A 17,553-nucleotide genomic window follows, 5' to 3' on the forward strand; every position below is an offset into this window, starting at 1 on the left:
GGTCGAGGAGTTACGTTAGTGTGAAGCGCACATGGTAAAACCTAAGCGGTGTTGACTTTTCTTTTCAGACAGCAGTAGTTTGTGAACACTTTGCGCTACCACAAAGTCTACCATCTGGGGCGATCGTGGCTCAAGAGTTGGGAGTTTGTCTTGTAATCGGAACATTGCCGGTTTGAGCCCCGGCTTGGACAGTCTTGGTCGTTGTGTCCTTGGGCAAGACACTTCACCCGTTGCCTACTGGTGGTGGTCAGAGGGCCCGGTGGCACCAGTGTCTGGCAGCCTCGCCTCTGTCAGTGCGCCCCAGGGTGGCTGTGGCTACAACGTAGCTTGCCATCACCAGTGGGTGGATGACTGGATGTGTAAAGCGCTTTGGGGTCCTTAGGGACTAGTAAAGCGCTATATAAATACAGGCCATTTACCATAATACACCAAGTATCCCCATAAAGCGCAGCTTCTCTTCTTGTCGAAACTTTTCGTATTTTCTTTCTAGCATAAACAATGACAGCGTTACAGATGTTTAAAAAGCGCTTGTAAAATGGACCAGTTGGTGGGCCCATGGTCAATAAATTAATATCTGCACATCCTCTAAGAAGAGAAAATAGTTGTTAATTTGTTTGAGGGGCACCTCAATATCAGCTTCATTGGGATATTTATATATTAAAGCTATTTGTATTGTTAGAGCTATTTTGTAATTAGAACGAACATGTGTGACACTGGACATTAGGCACACAAAGAACTACAAAACACAGAAACATGTGACAGATAATATTGTATAAGAATAACATTTAGACTTACAGTACTAATTACTTAACATAACTTAATAATAACTTAATAACTTAAAAGTACTAACAGATAATCTCAAATAAAAATATTGTATAAGATAATCAAAAACAAATTATTCAGTGCAAAACAATACTGAAGGTAACACAACTGACCAACTGCAAGTGAAAAGTCACACAAACAATGACTATATCGCTAAACACTGAATACAAAGTCACTGCCTTTACCTAACTTGTAACATCCTCAAAATGTAGCCTAAATTCATCACAGAAGTAAAGGTCACAACAAACAAAAAGACTATATTCACACCTAATTATCAGCTACAAATATCCATAATATTTTGGTGTACATGTACATAACAATGATTAAATACTAGAACATATTTGATTTAGGTTGGATTCACTCAGATGTGAAAGCTTTGCACTTAAAAAGTAAACTGTTGGATTAACAAGAAAAAAATGTACATCATTTGCACACAATATGTTACGTTTAGTCAATATTAATGTTCTGATTTATAGCTGTGCAACTTTTACATGTTAAATGAACATGATTTTTATATGATACTTTTCATGTTTTTCATCCATTTACAGTTATCTCATGCTCACATCTGCAGATGATAAATATTTTATCATTTGGTTTAAATAACATCTCTGAAATATTAATTCTAAACACTTTAAAAACAGCAAGGCAATGAACAAAAACACACGTCTTTAACCAGTTATCTGTATTTTCTCAGTACTGCAGAATTACAAAACTGGACTTACACTTAACACTGTAAGCATGTGACACACTTGCTTGAACTGTAATATAACACAGCACTGAGGAAACCTGCTGCTCTCAACCAAGAAAAGGTACAACTTAAAAATTACAATAGTAAAATTACTCAAATATCTCATAGCAAAGTAATAAAGTGGGACGCGGCCCAAGTATCCATCCATCCATCCATCCATCTTCATCCACTTTATCCGAGGCCGGGTCGCGGGGGCAGCAGCCTAAGCAGAGAAGCCCAGACCTCCCTCTCCCCAGCCACCTCCTCCAGCTTATCCGGGGGAATACCAAGGCGTTCCCAGGCCAGCCGAGAGATATAATCTCTCCAGCGTGTCCTGGGTCTGCCCCGGGGCCTCCTCCCGGTGGGACATGCTCGGAACACCTCACCCAGGAGGCGCCCAGGAGGCATCCTTGTCAGATGCCCGAACCACCTCAACTGGCTCCTTTCGATGTGGAGGAGCAGCGGCTCTACTCTGAGCCCCTCCCGGATGGCCGAACTTCTCACCCTATCTCTAAGGGAGAGGCCAGCCACCCTTCGGAGGAAGCTCATTTCTGCCGCTTGTATCCGCGATCTCGTTCTTTCGGTCACTACCCACAGCTCGTGGCCATAGGTGAGGGTCGGGACGTAGATCGACCGGTAAATTGAGAGCTTCGCTTTTACACTCAGCTCCCTCTTCACCACGACGGACCGGTGCAGCGTCCGCATCACTGCAGCCGCAGCACCAATCCGTCTGTCGATCTCCGGCTCCCTTCTCCCATCACTTGCGAACAAGACCCCGAGATACTTGAACTCCTCCACTTGGGGCAGGAACTCATCCCCGACCCGGAGTGGGCACTCCACCCTTTTCCGGCTGAGAACCATGGCCTCAGATTTGGAGGTGCTGATCCTCATTCCCGCTGCTTCACACTCGGCTGCGAACTGCTCCAGTGCGAGCTGGAGGCCTTCACCTGATGAAGCCAACAGAACCACATCATCCGCAAAAAGCAGAGATGAGATTCTGAGGCCACCAAAGTGAAAGCCCTCCGCCACTTGGCTGCGCCTAGAAATCCTGTCCATAAAAATTATGAACAGAACCGGTGACAAAGGGCAACCCAAGTAGTACCTCAAAAGTATCCTTCAGCTCAAGAGAGTATCCAGAGGTACAAGGTAAGTGTTCAGTAGTCCAGCAGCAGCAGCCATTCCACAGTCTTACACACTGTCTCTTGTAAGACCGAAGGATAGTCCGGATGTCCTCTGGTTGGTTGTGAGCATCTGTGTTTTGAGTGTTCAACATTCTCACTGTAGCCTCCTTAGTGTGTAAAATGGGTGCCTTGAAAGCTGTTTGTCACAAGTTCCTGCTCTGCATTAAAACAAAACTAAGGAACATGTAGTATAGTGGCAGCAGTGACACACCCACAAGACTCTACTTAAGAGAAGTTCAGTAGTTTCCAAAAAGCATATCCATAAAACGACGTTTGATGGTTGTGTTAAGGCCGCATTGCCTTTGTGTGTCTTTGTTAGTTCTGTGACACATCTAGGAAGTCCATGTAGAGTCTGTCTTTAACAACTGATTTGTTTAAGAGTCGCTCTGCAGGCATCCATACATGTCTCGATCTCTGTAAGAAATTTAAAAAATGATTCGTCTTATCTTTAAGGCTTGCATACCTCATTTTTTTATATTTCACAATTACCTCACATTTATGTTTTATCTTTTATTATACAAATATGTATTGTAGAGTAGTTTTGGATTGACGTCTCTGGAAGAGACGTCAAGAGAGGGAATTGTGGAATTACAGGGATTATTTTACATAACCATCATCTTTATCATTGCATTAATTATCATTTCATGCAAGCATTTATTGAAGTTGCTGGCATTATGTTATAATTTGTATTACAGGGGTTATCATAATCACATATTAACATGTTTAGTCTGAGCAAAGGCCTGAATGTATTCAGCTTCTTGTTGCATTTGAGTTTGCCTAGTAACAGGTGACAGAAGGAGAGGTCCAGTCCATGGTGACCTCAAAGGCGTGAGATCATCACCATATTCGGAAGAGGATGCCAGAAAGAGGAACCTCTGTGTTTGCATTTAATTCTTAAAATACATGAATGTGCTGTACATGCAAATTATGTGCTTGTAAACGGATGAGGGGGCGTTATAATACCCTGATGTTATAAAAGCAAATTGAAATGTATTTTTGGGTGGAGATCCACGCCAATTGTGTGCAGTAATGGTCTCCCCGCACGTGTGTTAATTAAAATCAACTGTTTGACCAAGTCGCTTATACTATGGTTGTTTTGTTCTCACCCTCAATATTCTGATCACGCGACAGTTCAGAAATCCAACATATTGGTGAAGCATGAAAGAAATACAGTGATTCTATAAAGGTTTGTGAGAGACAGCCAATATACAACTAATATGAATTTAAACATCAAATGTTTACATGTAATTTAGTTAAACTTAGGTAATTATATTTCTGGAGCCTGTAATATCAGGGAGCTCTTCAGAATGTCAACAAGTAAATTAAAATGATTTCAGTGAACAAAATGAAGTATTTTGAGTTATACTCACCAAATACTGAAATCCTATGTATGATCTGCATAGGCAACCTGTTCTTCAAAAGCTTTGAGTAAAGAAACATTCACAGACAAACATCAATGCAAGGTGTACATTATGTACACGTTTGATGTATGTATTATGTATTTATTATTGTGCAATCTACTGTACAATATAAAGCGCCTTGAGGCGACTTTTGTTGTGATTTGGCGCTATATAAATAAAATTGAATTGAATTGAATTGAATTGAATATGTATAAGATCTTAGAGTTTTATTTATAACTACAAAGATTTAAAGCCATCTTTAATTTTCTTTGTCAGTGAAATACATAAATTAATTCATACTTACGACAGTACAGCATCTAAGTCACAGTAGAAGTCACTCTGGAGGAACATGGCAGGACCAACACCAGGTATCACTATAGCAACAAAATAAAATGTTGTTTGTATGAGGAATGTTACAAAAACCAAGCCACACTAAATAAACAATATCAAAACTGACTCTAAGCTGTCACTAGCATGATTTTATTTTAATAAACCCATTTCTCTGTTAAACTGTTATTACTAGTCAATCACTGTCATTGTGTATAAACGGTGGGAGATGTAGGTCCAGCAAGAAGTGAGCAGTTTTCCAAATGCTGTGCGTGCTGTTTGTTGTCCCACAAACTGGGGTATGGCCCGGTCATGTCTATGGTGAACATACAGCTAGCATGTGATTTATTATATTTTCAGTGCTTGCAAACAGGATACACAATGTTTGGATAACTGTTACACTACATCTGGGGTCTGTGTAGATGTGTGGATATTGTTACTGCTGACACACTTTCAAAGGAGCAGCTACATTAATAAAAATAATTGTGTAATTGTTGCTGGTAACACCACTGACTACAGACACTGATGAAAGTTTGTAATGGTCTGTTAATTTACCTTGTAAACAATCTTAACTCACATTATATTTGATTATTTCTAATTTGATTATCATATCAATTGATATTGGTTAACATTAGCTCACTGGTGCCTTATGCTGCTCGATAACCAGCCAACATACCAGTAAAAAATATTACCGCAGTAAAAGTCCTTATATATAAACAGTCTACACTCTTTCTCATTGGCATTTCAGCTTTAAATTGGTATTTACCTTTAAAGTGTAGATCTCCAGACCACAGTAAAGTTTCCAAACAATGGTGGACTGAGCTCCAGTACAGGGGGCGGAGCTTCCAGAGAAAACGCATATATATGACAATTACAAGACTTTATATAATTATGTTTAGATGAAAAATTAAAGTTAGTCATCATGGATATATGAGGTTCTTATATGCAAATTCAACAACCATGCCTACTGCATTTTTTTTGTGTATGAGTTTTACAAAAAGACAAGCAGAAATAAATGCTCTTTGGCTTCAAAGACATGGTTAACTGACAATATGTAGACCAGGGATTAAAATATGAATGAAAAATGAATGTGGAGCGTTAGCAAAGCAGTTGGTAAAACATATTAGACTCAAACATTAAGGATGGTTAGCAAGATGAAACGTATTTGTTAATGATGATAAATTGTTGAAGCTCATTTACTTGCTAATGCTCGCTGTTTCTGTACAAAGCGCCCACTATAACTGATCTCAGAGCGGTGAAAGCAGAGCCGGCAGCAGCTTGCCTCGTACACTGGTCTCCCATCAGTGAAAGACCAGAGGTTATGACAGCAATGTCTGAGATAATTATTTTGGTATATTTGGTACCTTTTATTTTGTCTCTTTTTCAGATTTGACAAGGCAAGCACTGTTTGCCTTGCTTGTCCTGATGGATGAGTCGTATGTGTCGGGTAGATGTTACAGCAGAGATGAGAGACAGAAGGGCAGTTTAGGTGATTCTTGGTGCATGCAAATCACGATGAAGAGTAGTACATGTGAACCTAGAATGAAGTCACTGCTGCTGTTGAATAGCAAATAGCAACTTATGGGGCACAGGGAATGGGGATGACTGATTCAGTCTCATGAAAAGAGAGACTTGAAATGTGAGTCCATAGCAGACAGAGAAACAGTAGTGTGGAAACCGATAGCTAAAGTAGAGATGCATAATTGATGTTGTCATTGAGTAGGTGTATATGTAAATGCTTCACCCCAGTGCAGATAAGAAATGGTTACTTGACATGTAAAAATGATCATCTTATCTCACTTACAAAACCACCAAATGTACAAAGTAAAGAAATGCTTCCTGCATAACGATGCCAGATCATGAAGAAAAATGTGTGTGTGTGATGGCATCAGCCACACAGGGGTAAATCAGTCCATTTTTTACTTTATTAGTTTGCTTTGCAGTTTTCTTCATTAAGTTAATTCATTAATCATTTTGTTAAACCTAACACTGGTATTATGAGGCGCGCACATAGTAACATTGTGTGGTTTTTCTAAAATATTTTGTTATATTAATTATGTTTTTCTCTCTGAGTTACCTGGGTTTGGGCGGTGGCTGTTTCCTGTCTGGGCAAAAGGCGTGGCTGAGGACTCTGGGGACAAAATGCCTGCTCAGCAGGACCAACCATGGGCTTACCAGGAACAGGGGTGTTTTAGGTTTAGTCAGGTTATTCTGTGCTTAGTTAAAATTAGTGTGTGTTTTTGTTTTCCCCTCCTATTGTGTAAATGGTTTGGCCAAATCATTATAAAAGCTACCCTCATGTGTCTTTGTAATTAGGTCAGTTTGTGAGTTAAGTTGTGTCTCACTTTGTTTTGTTTGAGTTTCTGGAAAATACTTTTTGTAGAGTTATATTTAGTTGACCTCTTTTACGGGCCTGCTAAGTATGTTTTTGAATTTTGTTAATTTTGGATTTTTTGAGGTTTTTCACCCCCAGAAAAAAGAAGGAAAATGCATCGGGGAGGAAAAGTGGAAAAGAAGAAAGGAGTAACTGTTCAGAAGGAAGCTGATGCTGAGGAGGAAATTGGAGCCTCTGAAATGGTGGAGAGCACTGAGGTTGAAGAAAGGGAGCCATCTCTGTCGGATCTGATGTCAATATTGCAAGCTCATATGGGTCAACAGGAGGCTCGGGAAGCAAGGCAGGAAGAGGTAACTGCACGACAAGAACAAAAATTCAAAGCATTGCAACATCAGTTCCAGCTTTTACAGTTAGAGGTGCAGTCCCGGACATCACCAGTACCTGAGCTACCATTACCTACCACAGAGTCATCAGAGTCAAGGGAGCTACCTAACATTTCTTGTTCTCCTCATGCTCAAGCTGAATCCAGTCAGTCATTATCAGGTCAGTTTTCATTGCATGAACCCAGACTGGAAAAGTTGACTGATAGTGATGATATTGAGCATTTTTTGACCACATTTGAACGCATTGCCTTAGCATATCGTTGGGAAAAACCAGACTGGGTTTTTCGTTTAATACCACTGCTAACGGGCAAGGCAAGAGGGGCATACGTTCATATGGATATTGATGACTCTCTCAGCTATGACAAAGTTAAAGCTGCAATTTTGTCTAAGTATGATGTTAACCCTGAGACCTACAGGCAGCGATTTCGTTCACTTGAAGTCAGGCCTGATGAGAACCCTAAGGAATTGTATGCTCGACTTAAAGATCTGTACGGAAAATGGATTCAACCAAAAGGTAAAACGAACCAAGAAATTGGTGAAATAATCATCCTTGAACAATATTTGAGAATGTTGTCCCCTGAGCTACAGGTTTGGATTCGAGAGCACAATCCGTCTTCTGCAGCGAAGGCAGCTGAGCTGGCAGAAGTGTTTGTAGCTGCCAGGAAGAAAGGACAACCTTGGACCTGTAATGCAAATAAAATGCCAAAGGAAGGCCCCAAATCAGCCCAGATGTATCATCAGAGGCCAGTGTCAGCTGATAAAACTCCTGTGGGTGAGAACCAGTTTGCTGGCCGACCATTAAAAAATTCAAAAAAGATTTTTTGTTACCTCTGTGGGTTAGAGGGCCACACAAAGCCAATGTGCCCAAAAACTTCAGCTAAGATGGTTCAAATGTGTTTCATGCCACGTCTACATGCTGAACATGGGCTCCAGTGTGACCAGACTGTTAAAATGATACAAATTGAAGCTAATGGAACAACTTTAAGAGCTTTACTTGATTCTGGCAGTTCTCATACACTGATACACAGAGATTTTGTGCCCCCCAATATTGTCCGTGTTAGTGATACCATCCCCATTTGTTGTGTGCATGGAGATGAGAAGATGTACTCAACAGCTGACATGTACATTAAGGTGAATGGACAGACTTACCTTTTAAATGTTGGGGTGGTTGATAACCTGCCTTATTCAGCTATTCTGGGACGAGATTTTCCAGTGCTTTTTGATTTATTGGAGTCAGACCAGAATCATCAATGCAATGTGGCTGTTACTAGAGCCCAAGCTCAAAAATCAAATGAAACCTCAGAAGTTTTCAGTGCCTTGCCATTTTTTAATGAGGAATGGGAAGCCGCACCTGGGAAACCTCGGAAAAGTCGCAGACAGAGGAGACAGGAGAAGTTCCAGCATACTATAGTACACCCAGAAATGCATACTGACCCAGACTTGCCTTTGGGATTTCAAATTCCTGGCAATATAATAGAATTGCAAAAAACTGATCCTAGTTTAGCTTCCTGTTTTCAGCGAGCGGTAGACAAGGACCAAGTGGAGGAGGTAGGCATTAACAAAAGTGACTATGTCTTGCAAAATGGCATACTTTACCATCAGGTGGGCTCACTTCTGAAGCTAGTGGTTCCCCAAGAAGTTAGAGAAATGGTGCTTAATTTGGGACACTCTATTCCCTGGGCTGGCCACCTGGGTAAGCACAAAACCACAGCTCGCATTAAACAACATTTTTTCTGGCCTGGCCTCCATAGAGATGTAGCCTACTTCTGTAAGAGCTGTCCTCAGTGCCAAATGACCTCCTCCAAAGTTCCTTCCAAAGCTCCACTCCAACCACTGCCTATTATTGGTACCCCATTTGAGCGCCTCGGAATGGATATTGTTGGACCCGTTGAGAAGAGTAAGTCAGGGAATCGCTATATGCTTGTAATCACTGATTATGCAACTAAATATCCAGAGGTCTTCCCACTGAAATCCATCAAGGCAAAATCAGTAGCCTTCTGCCTTGTACAGCTCTTCGCAAGAGTAGGGTTCCCACAGGAAATACTGACTGATCAGGGGAGTAACTTCATGTCCAACTTATTAAAACAGGTGTACAAGCTGCTGGGCATTAGAAGCCTGAGGACCACCCCATACCATCCTCAGACTGATGGGCTAACAGAACGGTTCAATCAGACTCTGAAGCAGATGCTCCGAAAGGTGGTGGATGAGAATGGTGCTGATTGGGATCAGTGGCTTCCTTATCTTCTCTTTGCCTACAGGGAAGTGCCACAAGCCTCCACTGGTTTCTCTCCGTTCGAACTTTTGTATGGGTATGAGGTACAAGGACCTCTAGCCCTGTTAAGAAACATCTGGGAGGGAGGCAAGGAAAAGACAGACTCTGTTAACATTGTTTCCTATGTTGTACAGATGAGGGAGCGACTGCAGAAAATGAGTGAGCTTGCTCAGTCAAATATGACCAAAATCCAGCAGAAGCAGAAGTTTTGGTATGACCGAGCAGCTCGTCAGAGGTCTTTTAGTCCTGGACAAAAGGTGTTGGTGCTCCTTCCCACTGACAACAACAAGCTATTGGCTAAGTGGCAAGGGCCCTTTGAGGTTCAGAAGAAATTGGGGTCCACTACTTACCAAGTGTTCATCCCTGGGAAGCCACGCTCCGGTAGGGTTCTGCACATAAATCTTTTGAAGGAATGGGCGCAGCGCCCTGAAAAGACAGCAGAAGTGATGCTCATAAGGGGTGTGCCAGAGGAAGAAGAGGTTGGTGAGCAATACTTGCCTTCTGCTGATGTGGTAAATTTCGACCTTAGTCATCTGCCAGATGATAAACAGCTTCAGGTGAGAGCTGCATGCAACCCTGAAGTGTTTAAAGTGAATCCTGGCCGAACAGATATTGTTGAGCATGACATTGTCATTAAAGAGGGTGTCTCAGTAAAGCGTTTGAGCTACAGGATCCCTGAACGTCTGCTGACATCCCTGAAGAAGGAAATTGACCTCATGTTGTCCTTGGGGATCATCGAGCCATCAAAGAGTGAGTGGTGTAATCCGGTGGTCCTGGTGCCAAAGAAGGATGAAAGCATGAGGTTCTGTATAGACTTCAGGTACCTAAACTCAATATCACTGTTTGACTCATACCCTACGCCACGCATTGATGATTTGCTGGAACGGCTGGGGAAGGCAAAGTACTTGACCACACTTGACCTGTGCAAGGGATATTGGCAGGTGCCACTCACGGAGCGATCAAAGAAGTTGACTGCCTTTCGAACACCTTGGGGTCTCTTCCAATTTACAGTGATGCCATTCGGGCTGCATGGGGCTCCAGCAACCTTTCAGAGGTTAATGGATCAGGTACTATGTGGTCTCTCAGACTTTGCATCTGCATATCTTGATGATATTGTCATCTACAGCACCACATGGGAGGAACACTTGGAACATCTGCATGCTGTCTTCGACCGTCTTGGTGCTGCTGGGTTGACGGTGAACCCCTCTAAGTGTGTTTTTGCCTCTGCTGAGACTGCATACCTGGGCCATGTGATTGGGAATGGGGTGATCAAGCCTCAGGTCAGTAAGATCCAAGCCATTGAGTCTTGTCCTCTCCCACAGACAAGGAAGCAACTAAGATCTTTTTTGGGCATGGCAGGCTTTTATCGTCGGTTCATACCACAATTCTCCACCAGGGCAGCTCCACTAACTGACTTGATAGGCATCAAGTGTCCTAATCAGATTAACTGGACAGAGGAGGCTATAGTAGCTTTCAAGGACATCAGTCAATCACTGAGTAGTGAACCAGTTTTGTACAGTCCAGACTTTAATGAGCCCTTTTTCCTTCAAACTGATGCATCTCATAGGGGTCTGGGAGCAGTGCTACTTCAAGGTTTGGAAGGAGAACGTCATCCTGTTGCTTATATCAGCCGAAAGCTGTTCCCAAGAGAGGTTCGGTATTCAACAGTGGAAAAGGAGGCCCTTGCCATCAAGTGGGCCCTTGATTCCTTCAGGTACTACCTTCTTGGAAGAGAATTCACTCTGGAGACGGATCACAGTGCACTTCAGTGGATGGAAAAGATGAAAGATAAGAACGGAAGAATCACAAGATGGTACCTTGCTCTGCAACCGTTTCGGTTTGTCATCAAGCACATCCCTGGGAAGAACAACGTTACCGCCGACTTCCTCTCTCGCTGTACCAGCGAGAGTCCTGAAGAGGGGGGGTGTGTGATGGCATCAGCCACACAGGGGTAAATCAGTCCATTTTTTACTTTATTAGTTTGCTTTGCAGTTTTCTTCATTAAGTTAATTCATTAATCATTTTGTTAAACCTAACACTGGTATTATGAGGCGCGCACATAGTAACATTGTGTGGTTTTTCTAAAATATTTTGTTATATTAATTATGTTTTTCTCTCTGAGTTACCTGGGTTTGGGCGGTGGCTGTTTCCTGTCTGGGCAAAAGGCGTGGCTGAGGACTCTGGGGACAAAATGCCTGCTCAGCAGGACCAACCATGGGCTTACCAGGAACAGGGGTGTTTTAGGTTTAGTCAGGTTATTCTGTGCTTAGTTAAAATTAGTGTGTGTTTTTGTTTTCCCCTCCTATTGTGTAAATGGTTTGGCCAAATCATTATAAAAGCTACCCTCATGTGTCTTTGTAATTAGGTCAGTTTGTGAGTTAAGTTGTGTCTCACTTTGTTTTGTTTGAGTTTCTGGAAAATACTTTTTGTAGAGTTATATTTAGTTGACCTCTTTTACGGGCCTGCTAAGTATGTTTTTGAATTTTGTTAATTTTGGATTTTTTGAGGGTTAAAATAAAGAAAACCCTTTTTGAAGATACTTTTTTGGCCTGAGTCCTCTATGCTTTGGCTGCTTGGTCCCTCACAGTGTGCACACAAGAAATTGCAGTTTGTAATTTGCACTGATGTTGCTCTGTTATGTGTCATTAGTTTTCTATAAAACAGAATAACAATCATAAATTCTGACACAGAAAAATATTCAGTATGACACAGATAACATATAACAGATGATATAAAGTCAAAAATTTGAAATGTGCAGATCTGCATGTAGGTATTCTATCAGGCGTAAGGAGCTGTTAAAATGTAAAACTGTCATGTATGATGTGGCAGTTAGACATAATGCCAGCTCCATGCAGCTCTACGGAGTTTATATACAGCAGCCAAATTAAAAGGGAAAAGATGCCGGACTTAGCCCTACCTTTGCTGCATTGTTCCTTCCTGAGAGCTTGTTGTTTGAGGACATCAGCCATAGTGTGGAGCTGACAGGCAGTGATACTGAGACTAGTGTTACTTGAGAGCCTTAAATGTGGCCCTCGTTGTTCAGTGCCTCTTGGTCAGAAAGTGTTTGAGAAGTCGAACTGCGTTTGTGAAAACAGTGCTGTTACATTTTTCAACTTGTGAATTATTCATGACATCATTGGGGCACTCTTGAAAATATGTTGCTGCATGTCACAATTGTGCAACAGTGTTACAGTACAGTCCTGATCAAAAGTTTAGACCACGTGCCTTTAAAAGGTCAAATCTGTGCAAAAATGTCATTTTCTGTCTTTGGAATGGATCAATCCTTTTTAGAGGGAGGGACTCTAGGTGATTTTCTTCTAATCCTATTGTAATGTAGAGAGGCTCACCTTGTGGCTGTGTGTAGTGAGGTATTTTATAGCGATTTACTTTTAATCCTGCAGGCCTGCTAAAAAGGAGAACAGAATAATAAATCAATCAACGTATGTAAAAATGTCGACCCCTCCAGAGGGATGAAACCTGACAGCTTTTCTTGAAGTGCACTGTTAAAAAAAACACACACACACACACACACACACAGCGGCCTGGTTTAATTATTAGTAAAAAAAAAAATTTCTCTTGGAAAGAGAAAGCAAACAAAACTGAATGACAGGATCAACCTTTATACTGAAAAATACATTAGCAAGATGAATCACAGAAAAATATTTGCTCAGAAAAAAAGCGTTTGACAGAATTAAGTGGAAATTTTTATTTCCAACTTTACACAAATTTGGTTTTGGAAACTTTTTCATAAACTGGTTAAAAATATATTAAATCCCCAACAGCTTGTGTCAGAACAAATGACCAAACATCCTCCAGCTTCTGTCTCCTGAGGGGCTCCAGGCAGGGATGCCCACTCTCCCCTTCACTGTTTGCAATTTTTATTGAACCACTTGCAGCAGCAATTAGACAGAATTCAGTAATTAAGGGCATAAAATGCAAGAACGTGGAACATAAAATCAGCCTTTATGCGGATGATGTGTTGCTTTTTCTCCAGCACTCACAAACTACTCTCTCTGAGGTAATGACATTAATAAACTCTTTTTCAAGAGTTTAAAATTATTCAGTAAACTGGTTAAAATCTACAGTTCTCCCGATTAATTAATCCTCCATAATTCTTCTGCCCCACTGCAATCTGGGAATATTAAATATTTAGGTATTGATGTCTCTCCTAAGATGGCAGATTTAACTAAATTAAACCACATCCCATTTCTACAGAAAGTAGAAGGCAATGTGGCAAGATGGAAATCTCTGCCCATATCACTCATGGGAAGGGTCGCTCCAATAAAAATGATGGTCTTACCAAAAATCAATTGTTTATTTTCAGTGATCCCGAGTAAACCATCACTAGGCTGGTTTAGATCTCTGGATTCGTATATTTCTAAATTCCCTTGGAAAGATAAACCCCCGTGTATCAGCATAAAAACGCTACAAAGGACCAAGGACAAAGGAGGACTAGATCTGTCTAACTTTCAACACTACTTCTTATGCAACAGGCTTCAGTTCATCTCAGGAGGGTTCAAACACACCCTCTTAGATGAGCCTTGCACTGAAAAAAAGGCATTGCCCATCTCTTGGATTTACGTAAGCATCTTGCGTGTATTTAACACAATTGCCTCATGCTTTAAAGGTAAGTGAAACTATATAGTGTAGAAACTACATGATATACAGAGAGGGTAGATTAAATTGTTCATATCATGTTCGAGTGAAGTAAGTCAATAATATAGCAATGTTAAATCTCGCGACACTGCATGTGATTTCAGTCTCGCACGCTTTGGATCATGGTTTGAGGAAGGCATCCAGTCAAGTCGAGCAGCCGCTGTTATTGTTTTTTGGTATACCGAAAAAAGTAAATTGGGTGGTTGTTACATTTACAAAAGTCTAACTTGTAATTTGAACAAAATAATTTCATGTTTCTATGGTGAACGTAACTAAATCATGAGGATCTGTATGAAATTCAACAACTTAATTTGCTCTTGTTGAGATGACATGATACAATCTAGTAAGAGTGGTTAGTTGCTGAACTCATGAAATTCACAAGATCACACGAGATTTCAAACTGCAGGAAAATCACTGGAGTTATAAGAAGCAGACAACTACACACACACCACGTGTATGCGATCTGCTATCTGCATCAAGCCTTGTAATCATAGCTTTCTTACTGTTGTTAAACCTGGGTTGGTGGCGTGGTGGTTAGTGCTGTTTCCTCACAGTAAGAAGGTCCTGGGTTCAAATCCACAATCTGGCTAGTTTGTGGTGGTTTCTCTCTGGGTATTCTGGTTTCCTCCCACAGTTAAAAGTCATACAGTTATTAGATTATCCCCTGCAACCCAGATAAAGATCGGAGAATGAAAGTCATTGTAAATCCATTCACTTTTTATGTTAACTAGACTTGTTGAACATTATGTAATATGAAGACAACACGTAGTATTTAAGTGACCAAGTAGTATTGGGCTAAAAGTTATTGAATAGTGTTGGAATAAAATGACAAAATTGTGAAGGATTAAAATATTCCAAGAGCTCAACTTACTTCATCTAAACATGTTTCAATCATGTTTTATGAACACAAAATGTACAGGTTTACTGAATATGAATGAGCTGTGTTGTTTTAACTCAGTTGTTTAAGTTTCTGCCAAAGCAAAACAATTGTGTGCAACCAATGTCCACTATTGAATCAAGTAAATCCAACATGCTCTTTTTTTCAGTGTGGCTAGATGTAGAACAGGCACTATGCAATAATCTAGAGATTTCAGACCAACCATTTATCAGCTCAAACACCAAACGACATGAATACTTTGAAAGCATCAACATTAGCTCTTCTCTGACAGCATAGTGGGAGTTTCTAAAAATAACTCCCACTATGCTTAATCCCATTGTGGCGGGGCCTGGTTTGCGATCCTGCAGCAGGTGCAATGGATGCACCTGTGCGGCATCTGCAATCATACCTCACCGGCTTGAAAGTCCAAATTTTCAGTTAACGTTGTTGTTGTTATGTTGAACTGGCAGTGGGATAGCTGCAGCTGTGGGTGTCCAGCAATGCTCATTAATGAAATAAAAATGCAGCCCTTGGTGGATTCCAGGGAACAGGAGTGCCAACCAGGGTCAGCCGGGTAGCTGGCTCCAGGGAGGGGGTACTTTACATAGAGTATGAGAATATCAGTGTGTGTACAGTGATCACTTCTGTGTGTTTCTATGCTGGGTGCGTGCTGAGTATTTGTATATGTGTGCATGAGGGTGGGAATGCATGTTTGTGTCTGTGTGTGCCTGTTTGGTATGTTTATCGATGGATGGATGGAGGGAGGGAGGGAGGGAGGGAGGGATGGATGGATGGATGGACTGACTTTTATGGTTTCTTGACTGAGATTATGCTTTATATGATGGTGTCCTCATTGTTAGGGATTTTAATGTTCATGTTCTATTAATAAGCCAGTGGCAAAGGACTTTGTAAACATCACGGACACTTTTAACCTTGTATCTCATTCCACACATAAATGTGGACACACACTTGATCTTCTTTTATGTTCTATTCTGAACTTGTGATGCAGTGTTCTCTGATCATATCCCTGTGTTATTTGAAGTTCCTGTAACCCAATTTTTTTTTAAATATATGTTTGTTTGTTTGTTTGTTTGTTTGTTTTTTCTTATATGTGCCTATGCCACAGATGAAACCGCAGTCTCCTCGGTGTAGGCCCCAGTATACCCTCTGTATTGATTGCTTCACGACGTCATCACAGATTCAGCCACTTATACCTGCTGCTTCTGACCATTTGCACTCTACTCCTGCACTGTTGGCATTTCACTGTGGACCAGAAAACAACTATGGAAGGCGAGATGCTATTCTGGTTGATGGAGGAGGAAATGTATCTTCTATGTATGTTGGTACGAAGGGGAAACAGAGCATAGTCTGCCCGCTGTTAGCATTAAGACAGAGAAACTGCAGAAGAATTTAACGTCAAAGTGAGACCGATGAGATCGTTGGATGACGCCATGCTTTTCAGGTATTGCAATTTTATATTGCATGTAGACATTGAGGGCTCTTGGGAGGGGTTGAGCTGACACCAGCTGTTGTCTGGCAAATGGTCATTGGCATCATGTCCCCCACCCCCCTTCACCTCTCTGGGGCTGCAGGCTGGCCCAGTCGGGAGTCTGGACTGGTGGGCTCCTCTGCTGCTGCGTAGACTGGGGCAATCTACTTGTCTCTAACCCAGCGTAAAGGGGACCATCTCCTGGGTCTGGGGGCAGATTGCCTTTCTTGGGGTGTTGATGCCTGGACCTGGGAATATAGTGTGTGTAGGGAGTGAGATTGTGTGTACTGCATCCATTTCTGTCTCCATGTTGGGCGATCGTGAGTTTAGTTTAAGTCTCCTTGTGTTCCAATGAGTTACTGGTTCTGTCACTGGTTATCTAACATAAACTAATTTAAATCTATTAACCACGAAGCGTTACGGCAACCAGGTGTTGTCATGAGTAGTACTGGCACAAGATGGTGCTAAACATATTCTCAAAATGTTAACTTTAAGCACTTATTCCTTAAATCCAGTTTTTGAAAGCAGGGCTCCATGCTTCAAAATAGTCTTCATACTTGTGGTGTTTCATGTCCACTTTAAGCCAACATTTCAACATACAACACACTTTAAATAGATGAGGGCATCTATTGCATTTTAAAACAGGGAAGTTAGACAGATATCCCACCAGCACTTTCATATTAACATACCAAAGAAAAAACTGGGTTGGTTAAATGTACAAAATGTAAACAACTTTTTTGCTAATACATAATTCATTTTTAATCATCCTGTAGATATATACAGTGAACAATATCACATAGTGCTCCTTTAATTTCAGATGTGATTTTATTTTTAAGTAAAATGTACTTTTTAAAATTATGATGTAGGCCTGTGTTTCTGAGCTGATTAAAAGCTTTTATTGGCCTTGTTCATCTGTAGAACCAGCAGCCCAATACCGGAAATCGGAATCGGTGCTTTGTTTAAGAAGTCCTAATGTTTGTTCCTGTGAGTATTACCCAGTAGGCTTTGAAGAGCTTAGATGGAGCTGCTGGGTGAGGGGACTCCCCCAGTTCTAACTGCCTCTATCCTCTGGATGTCTACCCTG

The 17,553-nt window shown here is 41.2% G+C and overlaps 2 protein-coding genes across 4 annotated transcripts in view; one reads left to right on the forward strand and one right to left on the reverse strand.

Moving 5' to 3' along the window:
- Positions 1-12,476, reverse strand: part of LOC112842728 (protein FAM107A) — a 29,519-nt gene extending 17,043 nt beyond the window's left edge. The window contains exon 1 of the mRNA XM_025899974.1: positions 12,365-12,476. Coding sequence (XP_025755759.1) covers positions 12,365-12,416 — 52 coding nt within the window. The 5' untranslated portion in view covers positions 12,417-12,476. The remainder of the gene's footprint in view (positions 1-12,364) is intronic.
- LOC102076140 (uncharacterized) lies at positions 6,922-11,982 on the forward strand. Of its 3 annotated transcripts, XM_019348749.1 has the most exons (4): positions 6,922-7,335; positions 7,592-7,689; positions 7,764-11,398; positions 11,570-11,982. In XM_019348749.1, exons 1-4 carry the CDS (start codon positions 6,945-6,947, stop codon positions 11,715-11,717), a joined length of 4,272 nt encoding a protein of 1,423 aa, XP_019204294.1. In that variant the 5' UTR covers positions 6,922-6,944; the 3' UTR covers positions 11,718-11,982. The 3 variants fall into 3 exon arrangements, with proteins under 3 accessions (XP_019204294.1, XP_019204289.1, XP_025755514.1); XM_019348744.1 differs by having other exon boundaries at positions 6,922-11,398; XM_025899729.1 differs by lacking the exon at positions 11,570-11,982 and having other exon boundaries at positions 6,922-10,727; positions 11,015-11,286.
- Positions 12,477-17,553: the final 5,077 nt, after the last annotated feature.

This window comes from Oreochromis niloticus, linkage group LG3 (assembly GCF_001858045.2).
Source record: "Oreochromis niloticus isolate F11D_XX linkage group LG3, O_niloticus_UMD_NMBU, whole genome shotgun sequence".
Taxonomy (NCBI): Eukaryota; Metazoa; Chordata; class Actinopteri; order Cichliformes; family Cichlidae; genus Oreochromis; species Oreochromis niloticus.